Genomic DNA, 16,193 nt, shown 5'->3' with positions numbered 1-16,193 from the left:
ACGTACTATATATATATATATATATATATATATATATATATATATATATATATATATATCATCACATTCACACACTCATGTCTACATATAAATATGTATGTTATATATACATACTCTCACACATACATATACGCATACACACACACATAAAGATAGATGTTTTACGTGTGAAGTTTTTATAACACCATCCTTCACCATTCCAATTAACCAAACAAATAAATATGCAGTATTATAAACGTTTGCTTTAAATCTAACAAGGGCAAACATACACACACAGAGAAACACACACACACACACCGTGATGGCTCAATGGTTAAAGGCGCCTGGTCTTGCTATTGCAATGACTGGGTTCGAATACAAAGAGATCCCCGCCTATCATATTCAATTTGTATGATGCGTGGTTTGCACGCGTATTCATGTACGCTGTGTGTGTTTGTCGTTGAAACCTCTGAAGCAAACGCAAAAGAGAGAGTAACCTTTAACCTTTTTTTTTAACCTTTAACACCACACATACACATACACACACATGTATAGACAGATATATGCATACATACATAAGCATAATGCTGCTGATACGATCATTATTACATTATCACAATTATTAAGAATTGTTAGACAAAAGTTACTAGCACACTTGAAGTAAATCACATCTTATCTTTATCGTTTTATCACTCACATTGTCAAAAAATTATTATCATCGTTATCACTATTGTTGTCATATCGTCAAATTCACCATACTAATTCACCATCATTCGCATCATCATCTTCATTAGCACCGTCCTATATATTCATCTCAAAATTTTATCATCATCGTCGTCGTCGACGTCATCACCATTGCCTTGTCATTATCGCCTTCTGTCTTAGACTTTGACGGAATTAAAAACCTCATAACACACACACACACACACACACACATCCTCACACACACGCACGCGCACACACACACACACACACTCAACACACGTAAATGTACATATACCTAAGTATTTATAACTCTCTCTCTCTCTCTCTCTCTCTCTCTCTCTCTCTCTCTCTCTCTCTCTCTCTATGTATATATATATATATATATATATGTGTGTGTGTGTGTGTGTACAATACTTTGAAATCTTATACAGAATTCTTGCCTTCAGGTATGCATGTATTTATGTAAGGCCTGAAATGTGATATTCCTATCTTTGTGTGTATGTCTTGTGTATGTGAGTATTTGGATGGGTTTACGCTGTTAATATTGGATATACGATGGTTTTGATACGAGATGATGTACGATGATGATATGGCATTTGGATGTATTCAACATGTTAAGTGATGCAACAAGATGTTGAATCAGGAAGACCATGGTAGAGCGAGTTACGTTAAAGAAATCAAATATGGATTAAACCAGTGGAGATCAGCTACTACTTCATCACCGCAGTTAAACATTTTCAGGTCAATTTGTTCTTACATAACTTTCGTCATAACCATAAAAATTCTCTTTCAGCTTTTCATATATTTTTCAACAAGTGACAAATTTTTGAATGAGTCAAAAGTGTAAATCTACCTCTAAATAATAAAGTTCGTTGAGGAACGCTGCCTAACCCAATATAGGCAAGATAAAGGTGGTTGACAAATGAACGTTATCTTTCAAACCTTCAAAAACTAACTATTTTTACTTCAATTTCACCAGACGGAAACAAACAAGTACCAGCTGCCCGCTGAAAACCAACGGTTTTTTATTCATGATTTTCTCCTTATTTGAATGGATACAAAGGGCGAGAACACATTTCAAAGAAATGACGACGATAGAATTATTTAAATAATTCCACTCTCACATCACATCGACTTCTCTACTTTTTTAACTCTTCTCCTAATCAATCAATCAATCAATCAACCAACCAATCAATCTTCGTTTAGCGTTTAGAGACCCAGTTCCCCTGAGGTAAGACGTTCTTCTCCTAATCACTCCAAATTTTTTCAAAAAAAAAAAAACAAAAAACAAACATCCCATTTGAAAATATTTTATTTAATAAAAACAAAAACAGTTCAGAGCAAATTAAATCCCATTTTATTAAATCAAACTCGAGTGGAAGTGAACAAAGGAACGATTAAATGAATAATGTGCATAAAGTCAAAGACCTGCATTGAAGATACCTTGTATTTCTACGCAAAGATAGCCATAAATTACCACACGCATTCACCCAATCATTCAGTCATGAATCATGGGGCAATGACAACCTTTATATTACTAAAATTATTTCACGCTGAGTGTTCAACATTTAAAAATCGCAATGTGTCAATTATTTTAAAATCGTTAAATAATTCAAAATTAATATTTAAAATCGTTAAAATAAAATAATATAATAATGATAATTGATAATAATAATAATTAAAAAAAATAATAGTTATTAATAATAATAATAATGAATTTCAACAGAAATACGTATTAAATTTTAAAATTTATTTTCTTATATCAAACAAATAAGTGGCAAAAAATAGTTTAATAAAGGCATTACAACAGGCATATAACGCAGTCATTATCTACAAAGTCTTCTGGATCATTCACAATGTTACAGACATTGGTACTATTACTATTTTCCGGATTCTCTGATTCTTTGTTGGAATGGATATCTATGCAACAATCATCGTCATCAGTATTAGCACGTACGTCATCTGCTTCACACGCGACGATGACGTCATCATCTTCTACAACATCATTGTCATCGTTGACCTGGGCATATCCTACGACTCTATCATCATCATCATCATTGTCATCATCTGATATTAAACTGCCCAAAGAACATGACTGAGTAATGAGACTTGTGTTTTTGTTGTTGTTGCTGCTGCTGCTTATTTGTTGTTGTTGTATTGTAGTAGTAGTAGTTGTTGCTGTTGTTGTTGATGATGATGATAATGGCGACATCGCAGTCGTAATAGTCAAAAACTGTTGTGTCTTACTGGCTGTACTATTTTTAGAGTTTTCGTTATCGGCTGTGACGTCATCGCAAATGATAACATCGTCGTCGTCGTTATCTTCATCATTGAGCATAACTAATTGTTGTTGTGGTTGCGGCTGACGTTGCTGTTGACTTTGTAGCTGACACTTAATGCGATTTGGTCGCCGCTGTCGTGGTAGTTGACGCCGTTCTTTGTGCTGCACGACGGTGGTTGTAGTTGTTGTGGTCGTTTTGATGACTTTGACGTAAAGTGAATTCATAGCAGAAGATAAATTTTCCCTAGCGTTGTTGTTGTTATTGCTGCTGCTGTTGCTGTTTTCAGCAGTTTCTTGGTTGCTGGTTGCTGATGGGAGGTTGATGACAGCTGTAGACAACTCATCAGCATCGACGACGAAATGTTCTTGAGAATTAGCATCTTCCACCTTCTCATCCTCCTCCTCATCATCATCATCATTCAAGACAATCAAATTTCCAACGAAATTATCATCATTGTTAAATTTTCTTTTCGCCGCACTAGAATCACCAGCAAGACTCTTATCCAGTATCTTTCTTTTGCTACTTTGTTGACGTTTTGTCGGCTTCTGCTGAGATACAGTGCCGGCTGAAAGTTTTGGCTGCGCTGGAGTGTAAGTGGAAATGTTTCTATCTGCCTTGTAATTGTGTGAGTGTGAGTTGTTTGTTCTGTTCACGTCACTGTTTGTAAAAGTTGAAGACCTATAATTAATGCTATTACCGTTGTTGATATTATTATTATTATAGTTGTTATTATTGTCGTTGTTATTGCTGTCACTGTCCATATTGCAGAAATTATTCAAGTTAGTTGTATTAGTGTAATGATTATTGTTGTTGTTGTTAATGTTAAAGGATGTGTGTTTGTTAGTTTTTTTATTGCAGTTCGATTTGCTGATGTTATTGATGTTGTTGTGGTTGTTGTTGTTGTGGTTGATGTTGTTGTTATTGTGGTTGATGTTTTTGTTGATGTTCTGATTGTAAATTTGGTTTCTAGAGATGATGTTGCTGTTTTCAGTGTCGACATTTTTAGTGTAACGTTCATTGTTGTTGTTGGTGTTACTGTTATATAGCCTGTTGTTGTTATTGCTATCAAAGGTACCATCCCCAGTAGTAATGTTGTTGTCTGTGAATGCATTCAAGTTTGTATTGTTGCAGGGTTTAACGCTATTAATATTTTTGTTAGTGCTGTGTATGTCACTAAACGTTCTATTATTGTTACAGATGCTGTTGCTGCTGGTATAGTTGTTCGTATTTTCATCAACAGATATAATTAGGTCGTGGTTGAGTTGTTGTTGTTGATATCGTAGGCGATTTTGCTGCTGAATTTGTTGAATTCTCTGTCGAATTTGTGCCTGCATTTGACGTCGGTACTGATGCGGTCGAAAGTTTTGCGGACACGATCGCGGCTGTCGTTGTGGTTGATGATACTGTTGATATTGATGTGGTTGACTATGTTGTTGTTGTTGTTGCAGCGGCTGTTGCTGATACTGCAGTAGTAGTTGATTGTTTTGCGTCGTTGGCTGGAACTGTTGAAACTCCGGAGAAAGTTGAGAGATCTGCTTCCTGCGCATGTGAGTGTCCACAACATCCTTCGTCATCTTCTCTATTTGCTTGGCAAGTCTCGCTGGTAGCTTGGGCAGACGAGCGACATCTTGAGCGCTGGTGCCGAAGATGTTGTCGGCGTTGTTGAAGTTGATGACGCTCGACTGCTGAGATTTTTTCCTGGCTCGTTTGCCACTAAGAGGCCTGCTAAGTGGATTGCAACTGCCTGAGTTGTAGTTCATCGAGCCACCAACAGCAGAGTTTGGAATGTTGTTGATGTCAATCATATAGGAATTGATGACATCATTGCTGATGTCGTTGCCACGTGTGTTGTTGTTGTAATTGCCGTTTGCAGCGCTGTTGTAATCGCTGCCATCAAAACCTGCCACATTACTAATGTTGTTGTTGTTATTATTTGAAGCTTTGTAATGAATTTGTGAGAATGGAGGTGCTTTGTTGCTACAATTTGCATGAACTTTCGATTGCAGTGATCTCACTTTTGTATTTGTTTGTCGAAAGGTCGACAACAAACTGGAATGCCTATTACTACCAAATAGGAATGGCCGAACCACATTATTAGCATCAGCCAGATTTGGAATATTCCCATCACTACAGCCATTCGTGTTAGCATTATCTCTATTATATAGGCTACTATTTCTGTAGTATAGATCGTTAGTGTTGCTATTGTTGTCAGATGACATGTCGTTGTGTGTTGTGATTTGAGTGGAATTGATGTCATCAAGAAAATCATCAATGCAAATTACGTCATCGTCGTCATCACTCACGTTATTATTATGATTATTATTATCATCATCATCATCATTGACGATTTTATCATCTGCCTCATGTTTTCTACTCTCTCTGCTTTCAGAACGATCATCGTCATTCCTCTTTCTCTTCTTCTTCTTTATCACTGCACTCATTCCATCATCTTTCCCGCCATTTGTCTTCCTTCTGTCCTCACTCACTTCATCACCACGGCCATCTTTCTTCTTATTATGTTTCAAAATACTATCACCGGGCAGTTGTCCATTAACAAGTTTCGTGTTTACGTCACCATCATCCCAATGGCGACGAATTCTTTGGTCCTCTTCCTTATCATCGCCATCGTCGTTGACGTCATCGTCATTTTTGTTACTTCGTGATTTAGTATCTTTGTTTACGTCATTATTATTACTGCCATTATTACTGACTTTATCACAGACATCACATATTAAGACATCATCATCATCATCATCACCTATCTTAGTGTTGTCTTCGTTACTATAACTATTATCATTACCATTAATATTAGTAGTTGTAGTAGCAGCAGCAGTAGTAGTAGTAGTAGCAGCAGTACTATCGTCATCATTGTCATTACTAATAATATAATCAAGTTTCGAACGTTTACGTTCAAGATCGTCATCCTCGCCATCTCGATTAGGCTGGCGACGAATTCTCTTTTTTTTAGATTTAGATATCTGATCATAACTAGGAATGCAGTTGTTACTGACGCCACCACCACCACTACTACTACAAATACTACTCGCGTGATCATTAATTTTACTACTACTACAACTACTCAAAATACTACTCCCTCCAATAACCTTACCACCACTACTACCACTACTGACAGTACTAACTCTAGCAACGCTGCTACTGACGCCGCCACCACTACTACTAGTAGTAGCAGCTTCACCGACGCTACTACCAACAACATTACAAACACTACTACTACTTATGCTACCTAAATGGCTAATAACAACACTGACATCACCTATCTTACTGATACTGCTACTAAAACTACCTATCTTACTACTATTACTACTACTACTACTTTTACTACAACTACTACTACTACTTTTACTACTACTACTACTTTTACTACTACTACTACTTTTACTACTACTACTACTTTTACTACTACTACTACTTTTACTACTACTACTACTATTACCATTAATGGTGCAACTAAGAGCCCGATCACATCTTTCAAGTAGCACCTTTGAGGGACTTAGATTAGGTTTACCTATAGTCACTTTCAGCCCACCTTCAAAACGCTGCAATTTGGTAGTAGGTGAATCCGAGACATCGAACTTTTTTAAAGAAGGTGTGAGATTTTTTTCACCAACATGAATGATGTTACAATCATTAGCTTTAGTGCTATTACAATTAGTATTCTTACTTTCACTAGCCCTATCATCATCATCATCATCGTCATTATTATTATTATTGCTATTATTATGATTGTTGGCAATCATTTTCTTGGCAGTATAGGTACTACTACTATCTTTAACAGTTGTAGTATTAATAGCAGTAGCTTTAGTAACTGTCGAAGTAGTAGTGGCAGCAGCTGTAGTTGAAAAAGTAGAAGTAGTAGTTGTAGTGGTAGTAGTAGCAGCAGTAGTAGTAGTAGTAGTAGTAGCAGCAGTAGTATTTGTAGTAGTGGTGGTAGCAAAAGTAGTAGTAGGAGCAGTAGTCAAAGTAGTCACAGTTTCAGTAGCAGCTGTAGTAGTAGAAGCAGAATTTGAAGTAGTAATAGCGGGAATAGCAGCTGTAGTATTAGCAGCAGCAGCAGTAGCGGTAGTAGTATTAATAATAGTTACAGTAGCAATAGAAGTGGCAGCAGTAGCAGTAGTGAAGCTGGAAATTTTGTCAGGATGGCCTCCAGATTTTTGGTACAGCTTTTTCGATAAGGAACTTAGATCTGCAAGGGAAATTAATAAAACGAATGGGGAAAGGCTATTTTTATCACCATCATCATTTTCAATGTTATCATCGTCGTTATCATCATTATTATTACCGTTATTATTATTAATATTATTGTTGTTGTTGTGTATTAAACCATCTCCCAATCCCACAGCCACTTTTGATTCTCCAATCAACCCCACGTAATTATCATTATCATAATCTTTATCATCATCCCCATCATCGTTATCATCTTTTTTATCATCATCATCATCTTTGTTATTGTCATCATCACCATCATCAGTGGCAGCTGTTTGTTGCTCAATGATCTCATCGTCTTCATCAACAAACTCGTCAATGACTAAGTGAAAATCATCGTCGTCATCGTCATCATCATTATTATTATTATCATTATTATTACTATTATTATCATTTTTATTATTATTATTATCACGGTTAATACCAATACGATTTATATCATAAATATTTTCAGCATTATAGACAGTAATGATTTTATTATTGCTTTCATTCTTATGCCTACCATCATCACAGTTAGTAATAGTAGTAGTAGTAGTAGCAGCAGTAGCAGCAATAGTAGTAGCAGTAGTAGTAGTAGTAGTAGTATTGATATTATCATTATCACCACCATCATCTACATTAGTATCATGAATGATACCATTCAGACTGTTAGGAAGTATTTTACCTCCAGCCTTAACATCACCATCATCATCACTCTGATTATTATCATCGTCATCATCATCATTGTCGTTATCACCACCACTACCACCACCACCACTACTACTACTACCACTACTACTACTACGATCGTCATCACCGTCATCATCATCGTCGTCCTCGTCCTCATCGTCCTTCGAGCTGGTAAGTTGTAGGGTGGTATAATGACTGAAGACCTTCAAGTTGGAAAAATGCATAATCATTATTATCACAACCAACTTTTTTTTATCATTTATTCTTCTAGCCAGTCACCTAATTCCATCATCATCATCGTCGTCGTCATCATCATCATCATCATCACCGTCATCATCACCACTATTTTAATTATCATTATCATCACCGTCAACAATGACACTATCATCATCATCGCTATCACTGTTATCACCCTCAACATTGTAATAATAATGATGATGAAGATGGTTATGAGATAATCATCATCATCATCATCATCATCATTGCAATCGCCATCATCGTCGTCGTCATCATCATCGTCGTCGTTATCATCACCTGTTCTAATTTGTTTTTGCTAATTTTCTTGTTCTCGTCGAGTTTTTTCTTCAGCTCAGCGTCATCAGCTGCCGGATCCTTCCTGTATGTGAATGCCATCACAATCGTCGTCATCATCATCATTACCCAAAAATAAAAATTTTTTAAATATATTTATCCGCCCATCTCTGCCAACCTGACATCATCGGTAAGATGGCAGCCAAACTCCTCTTTGTAATCTTTGATTCTTCTCATTTTGAGTAGTTCGCCTAATTTTACGAATGCTTGTTCACTAATTCCGAGGATCTGATTCTTGCTGTGTTGGTTATTAGTGGATAGATGGATGGATTAGAGGATTAAATGAAAGAACAGAAGATAAAAAATACATTAATATAGTGAAATAAACAAGAAATACAACACCAAAAAACTCCTCAAATGATTAGAATGAGAATAAACCACCAGAAGAATGACCCTAGAAACCTTAATTTCATAGAATAGTGGGCATTACACTTTGTAACAATCTCATAAACTTCTTGATAATCTGGAAACGTTTTGACTTCGTTGACAAATTTGGAGATGATCCTATTTATTTGAGGATATTTCGTTCCTGTGCGTGAAAAAATTCCATACATAGAGAGTGAAGAGGGGGAGAGAGAGAGAGAGAGAGGAGAAAGAGAGAAGATAGAGAGAGATGAAAAAGAGAGACTTTTGAGTAACGAACTAACCTTCAAAGACGAAGTTCTTCTCTGAATGTCGGCCAACATGGGCAGCCTGGTCATTCAACTTGCACAACTTCTTCCATATCTGAACAAATTTGGCTTTGTACCTGAAATAAGAAGATTCTTAAAAAAATTAATATCATCTGCAACAAAACTTGTTTTTTTTTATCTGAAATATGAAGATTTGTAAAGTTAATATGATCTGAAACATAATTTGGTTATTTTTATTTCATAAGCTTTTTTTCAAAATTTTCACTTTACAACTCTTTCAACCTCTGACTTGTTTATTTAAAGTTAACTTTCTTAGCTAATTTAATGTTTTTCTTTGTTATTTCTATGTTATATTTAAGATTTTTCTTTCCTCAACCTTCACCTTGACCCACCTATCGCAGAGGGTGTAGTCGGATTCGTCATCCATCTCATCTAGCGTCAACTCTCGTTCTTCAAACTTGCAAATTCGTTTATTCAGGATCTTAGTGGAAAATATTTTTTATATAAATAAATAAAAGCAAATTACTTGATATGTTTATATAATTATTTATTTAAATGACAAAAAAACAACCACTAAATTATTTATATAATTATGAATTATCAGTTAATATTAGTTATCTAGTCTAAACTAAATTACTAAAAACTTGCCATAAAAAATTACTGCTAAAAATGTCAGTTGTTAATCAAAGAAATGAACAGAGCAGCATTAACACACGTTACATTATAATTACATATTACACTATTACTGTTTTACACACACACACACACCTCCATCAATCTTTCCAATTTCCTAATTTTTATTCTCCTCTTCCTTTCCTGTCTCTCTCTCTCTGCCTTCTCATCTTCATCTTCGTCACTACCATCATCATCATCATCTTCTTTTTCATTATTGTCGTCATCATCATCTGCAGTTCCAACACTCACAGTACTGGCATCGCCTTCAGATATTTGTCTGCCTGATTTAGCAAGGCCCTCCTCATTTTCATTTTTATCATCCTGACTGCCATTATTTTCATCATTCTCATCGTCCTCCGAAGATGATGATGATGACGACGATGATGATAGTGTGTACACGGTTGGGGAGTTTTCGTCCGGAGGTTGATGACAATGTTGAACAAGGGAAACTGAATGCGAAAGTGCATGTTTGTTCAATTCTTCCTCGGTCTCTCTACTTTTGTAATTTTTCATTTAATTTAAATTTTATCCTTTTCAAAATTAACTTTTTGATGTTTTTAAACAGTGATGTTTAAATAATTTATTTTATTTTTCAAGGGAGGCAAGCCACAAAATTTCAAAATCATGTTTCCAAAGTTAGTGAAATTAGATCAGTACGTACAGCTGGATTTATATAAGACGTTAAGTATGGCAAGGCAATAAAATAAAACATTTCAAAATGTTTGATTAGTTTGATTATGTAAATTTTAGTATATACATATAAATATTATTAATATGTTTTACAATAGTTTTATTTAATACAAAAAATTTTTTGCACAACTTGGCTCGTTGAATTCTAATCTTCCAAGTATATGGCTAAAAAAATATAATTGAGTGCTGTTAACCAAGGAGAGGCCTATTTACCAGCATACAACACCTTCTTATGGGTTGAAGCAGGGATATGCAAAGAACCACAATTTTTTCAACTTTTAATTTTTTTCAGTAATGTTTCCCCTTGCTCCAAACCACATAACTAGAATAATAGGACTAATCGATCAATTCGATCTATCGGTCGGGCTATTTGTCGTGCTTGGATTGTTGGCTTACGAAATTTCATGGATTTTAACGAGCAAGCTGAATGAAATATTTACTTGAATTAATATGCTTAAAACATTGTAGTAATTCTATTTAATTTTAATAACGATTAATAGAAATATGTATTATTAAATTATTTTTGTTAATTTGAATATAAAAATCCCTTTTTTTTACACTATTCGATCATGTTAAAAATTGGTTTGCTTATGAAATAAACGGCCTAAATAAATCAAAATTGTTATTTGAACAACTATCTTCATTATATTCAATGAATATTTTACATTCTGCTGGTGCTCATAAGAAACTGGCTGCTGAAATCATACGTTGGCTTACAGCAGTGGCTTACAGGGTTTCATAGAACTCTTACGATAGCACTTTTTTGTACATATAATGCTTTAAATAAATCAATATATTCATATCACAATTATTTTTGTCAGTATAAATATAGAAATTGCTTTTGTCAGGTGAAAAACAGTGGCTTACTGAAGCCGTAGGTTGGCTTAATCGGATTTTTTCTCATGTATACAATACTATGAGATATCAATCAAACAATCAGTCAGTCGGTCGGTCGGTCGGTCAGTCTACCAGCCAGCCAGCCAGTCAGTCAGTCAGTCAGTCAGTCAGTCAGTCAGTCAGTCAGTCAGTCTGTCAGTCAATCAATCAACCAACCGATCAATCAACCAATCAATCAATCAACTAAATTGAATGAACCAAATAAACAAAAATAAAAAAAATTTGCAAGGCCTGTTCAAACTCGAACAAACAGTTAACCGTACAGATCAACAAACAATTTCGAGATTTTAGTAAAGAAAAAACACAGTAGTTGCTTTTATTTGAATTCATTCAAAAATGAAAAGTGACGGTTAATTAAAATTTTAAAATGTCCATTTTTTTTTAAATTCGTATTTTAAATAAACAGATATAACAAAATATCGACCGATAAAAATAATTATTATCCATTATTATTATTATCATACACACTCCTTAGAAGTTCTCGAAGGATAATAAACCACGTAACATGAACATTTAGTAAGAACAGTTCACAACATATCATAATGACTAAATCAACATACTAAACAGAAATAATTTATACATGCATATATACAAAGTAAATCAAGAAATATCCAAAAATTATATAACCAATTTAAAAAAAACTAGAAACCAGTCAACAATTAATGAATAAATAAATAGACATTATTAAAAAGATTGTTCAAAAAGGTACAATTTAAGGCGACGACGAGAATGAAATGTAGTTTGTTTTGTTGGTGTGGTGTTGTGAAGCGAAAACAAACACATGACAAAACTAGTAAGAAGTCGCAAGAATAATAGTCAGTCACTACCTATAATAAAATTACTCTCAGGGCCCTAGCTTACTTATAAACATTAACTCAACTCACTTACCTTCAAATTTGTATTTCTCGTTTTAGATGTTTCAAGTATTTTATTTAACATATTTTATTTTACTTGAAGCTTTTTAACTAATGTTAAGCCCTAGCCTACCTACAATTGTTTAACTCATCTCAGTCCCAAACTTACCTATGAATTACATTAAAGCCCGGTTCACGGTAAAGAAAATATAAAGTTGAAGAGAAACATAGCAACAACGACACCGAATGAATGGATGTTGTGTATGTATGTGTTGTATTGATGTGTGTGTATGTAAATGTGCGGGGCGCGCACTCTCCAGAAACTTCACTCACTACCGACAAACCTCCATTGCACCGACCATCATCTGACATGCATCGATGGAATGAATTTGACCGGATACTGAAAAATAAATTGAAAAAAAAAATTAATTCACTAAAATAAAAAACAAGCAATTGGAAAAAGTATGCAACTTATCTTTTTGAGATAACACTCAATCTTTGTTCAAATTCGAGTACTTTCAAAGGTACAATGGGACAAAAACAAATTTACCTTTAACATTATCTTCGATTTGTCATCGGAACGATCATCATGAGACCACCATCTGAAACGTGCTGACGCCCACCACAACCCACCTCTCATCATTCTGTAGACAAGTTTTTATTAATTAGCGAAGTAGTAAATCAAGAAACAAAGGAATGAACGAATAAATGATTAACTGAATGATTGAACGATTGGTTGAATGAATAAATTAACTAATTAATTAATCAACCAATGATTTAATGAATGAATAGAATGAATCAATGAATAAATTAACTGAGGAATAATTTGAAAGATAGTGATAAAATGAATGAATGAATGAGAAAAATAAAAAAAGAAACTAAATCATACTTCAAAAACCGTCGTTGTTGTTATCTTCGAATTGTCATCGGAACGATCATCATGAGACCTCCATCTGATGCCCACCACAGCCCACCTTTCATCATTCTGTAGACAAATTTTAATAGCGTATTAGTAAATCAAGGAACATAGGAACGATCGAATAAATGATTAACTGAATGATTGAGTAATTGGTTGAATGAGTGAGTGAATGAATGAATTAATTAATAAGTCAATGATTCAATTAATGAATAGAATGAATTAACGAATCAATTAAAAGAAGAATAATTTAAAAGGTTGAGTGATAAAATGAACGAATGAGAAAAATAAAAAACGAAAAAAACTTACCGTCGTCCATTCGACAAAGGCAGAATGTTGAATGCGGTCCGGTTCTTACGTTGTCCTCCAAAACTGGTGCCAGTCCTTCTCGAGATTGTTGTTGAAACTCAGCCCGAGTTGATGGAGAAAGATAGAGAAAGAGTAGATTCTCATCAGAAAGCTTAGCGGTGCCTGCATCTCAAATTGCTTAATAAAAATAATCCTATCTACCTATTCAATTACCTTAACTAATCTATATTAAATTGTTAATGGTACGATAGTCGAAAGTCCCTCTTCATTCTTCCCCCTTGCACAGAGGTTCACCGACAGCCAGGGCACCGGATAGAAAACCATTGCCGTGCGGATTGTAGACTATTGCCGTCCGGATAGTAAACCATTTGCCGTCCGGAAGCCGTGCGGGTAGTAGACTATGGCCATGCCGCATAGTAAATCATTACCGTACAGATAGTAAACCATTGCCGTCCGGATAGTAAACCATTGCCGGTACACCACTGGCCACCAAGGCTCACCTCTGACAACAGACTTCGAAATTCAGAGTCTATCGGCTATCGTACTCTCAACTTACCTATTCATTACAATTAAATCCTAGCTTATCTAAAATTACAAAACTCAAGAGCCCAATTCATTGGCCAATCGGCACCCACCCCACCACCTACGTAATGCCTTGGGCTCCAACTTAGTAATAATAATATAAAACTTAAACCCTAAATCTATTAATGAGTATGTTACAACGTAGCCTTAACTTACCTATTCATAACATTATGGCCCTAGCTTACCTAAAATTACAAAACTCAAGAGCCCAATTCATTGGCCTTTCGGCACCCACCCCACCACCTTGGGCTCCAACATAATAATAATAATGTAAAACTTAATAATTAACCTACCTATCGATACACTTACAGCGTTTTAATTTACATTACAAGATTGTTCTTAGAACTACATTATTGCCCTTAACTACCTATGAAATTAAATTACTCTCAACCTTAGTAATAATAAATTAGAATGTGTAATGAAAATAAAAATACGCTCAAATACTAATATATGTGTTTATGTATGTATTTGTGTGTGTGTGTGTGTGTGTGTGTGTGTGTGTAATACGCTGATGCGTGTAATGTGGGTGCAAGAAAAAAATAGAAGCGATAAACTTACGCGCCTACCTATTCAATTACATTAGTGTTGGATGCTTCCTATCTATCCTACCTACAATTAAAATTATGCCTATCTAACCTACCTATATAGCTACTTAATGGAATTGTGTGTGTGCGTGTGAGCATTCTTACTTAATGTTAAATTACAGAGAAGAAAGAATAAAACGTATCCCAGCCAGGCGTGTATTCTTTGCCACTGAATGAACGAACGTAGCCTGACATCTTCCCTGATGAACTCCTCCGGAAGCTTCAGCCTGAATGAAATGAAAAAATCCCATTTATTTAATTAATTTAAACGAAAATAGAGAAACGAGCCGCGGTGAAACCCGCCAGCCGGAAAAGCCAGCCAACTGGCAAAAAGGAACCGCAAAGAAACCGTAAAACTAACCCCAGCCAAGCGTGCATTCTTTGCCACGGAATGAACGAACGTGGCGTGACATCACAACCATTCTGATCTTCCACGATGAACTCCTCTGGAAGCTTCAACCTGAATGAATGAACTTGAATGAACCTTAATGAATGGAAAAATCTTATTTATTTAATTAATTAAAATGAAAATAGAGAAACGCAAAGAAGCCGACCGGTCGGCAAAGGAAAGAATCTCAAAGAAAGGTATCTATATAGGATTTATGCTTTATATAACTCTATATAACTCTATATAACTCTATATAACTCTATATAACTCTATATAACTCTTTTTAAATTGTTGATGAAAATAACTAGTATATATAGTGTAGTAAAACGTTTAAAATTTTCTGAGAGAATTCAAAATAATTTGAGACTACACCATAACACAATTGTACAATTTGAATGTGTAAATACAACATTATAAATGTATTATAACTACGTGTATATATCTATCTATTTCTTTATTTAGTTCTGCCTGTGTATGATATTTTGTCAAATTTATTTGATAGAAATTGAATATAACCTTTATACCGGCTGATTAACTACCATGCAGTAAAATAACTACTGTTGACACCATTTCCTCCTGTCGGATTAAAAATCCTAGCGATTAAAAAGACTAATAAATAAAACACCACGAAACAAGGAGTTGATTTGTGCGGGCTTTATAAGAAACTGCGATAACTATTCTGATAGGTATTCGGGCTGCTGATGAGTCTCCGGTAGGGACGAAACACGTGTCCAGCCTTTCCAAACGAATACAATTCTTTTCTTTTCCCGCTCACTGCTCTTCTGGTTCAGTGTTCATCCATCATCAAACCCAACCGCAACAAATTGGTGACCCCGACGTGATCGAGGAAAAACAAGCAACGAGAGTTTCCCCTCCAACGCGATAACTATTCTGACAGGTATTCGGGCTGCTGATGAGTCTCCGGTAGGGACGAAACACGTGTCCAGCCTATCCAAACGAATACAGTTCTTTTCTTTTCCCGCTCACTGCTCTTCTGGTTCAGTGTTCATCCATCATCAAACCCAACCGCAACACTCCAACGATTTCGCAACGAATTGCCCATACCATATAATTAGAATAAACTCTTTCAATCAATGTTTAAATTTTTATATTGTCATTTATTCTTTCGTTTTTGTTTCTGTACTAATTTTCATGTCAGATACAATAATTTAGTTTTTAGGTAAATTTTCATTTTCGTAGCTATACACAAACATGC

General features: G+C 35.0%; 1 protein-coding gene across 1 annotated transcript; it reads right to left on the bottom strand.

Moving 5' to 3' along the window:
• Window positions 1–2,010: 2,010 nt before the first annotated feature.
• Window positions 2,011–16,040, bottom strand: HELRODRAFT_193090 (hypothetical protein; the record flags this gene model as incomplete). The annotated part of the gene is made up of 15 exons (XM_009025549.1): window positions 2,011–6,210; window positions 6,421–7,170; window positions 7,447–7,512; window positions 7,987–8,062; window positions 8,394–8,475; window positions 8,569–8,688; window positions 8,853–8,979; window positions 9,098–9,176; window positions 9,851–10,111; window positions 12,543–12,598; window positions 13,424–13,585; window positions 14,695–14,816; window positions 14,951–15,049; window positions 15,788–15,925; window positions 16,000–16,040. The coding sequence occupies 15 exons, from the start codon at window positions 16,038–16,040 to the stop codon at window positions 2,486–2,488; spliced, it is 5,904 nt and encodes a 1,967-aa protein (XP_009023797.1). The 3' UTR covers window positions 2,011–2,485.
• Window positions 16,041–16,193: the final 153 nt, after the last annotated feature.

This window comes from Helobdella robusta (assembly GCF_000326865.2).
Source record: "Helobdella robusta unplaced genomic scaffold HELROscaffold_42, whole genome shotgun sequence".
In the NCBI taxonomy this organism is placed as follows: domain Eukaryota; kingdom Metazoa; phylum Annelida; class Clitellata; order Rhynchobdellida; family Glossiphoniidae; genus Helobdella; species Helobdella robusta.
This window is presented reverse-complemented; position numbering and strand designations above follow the sequence as displayed.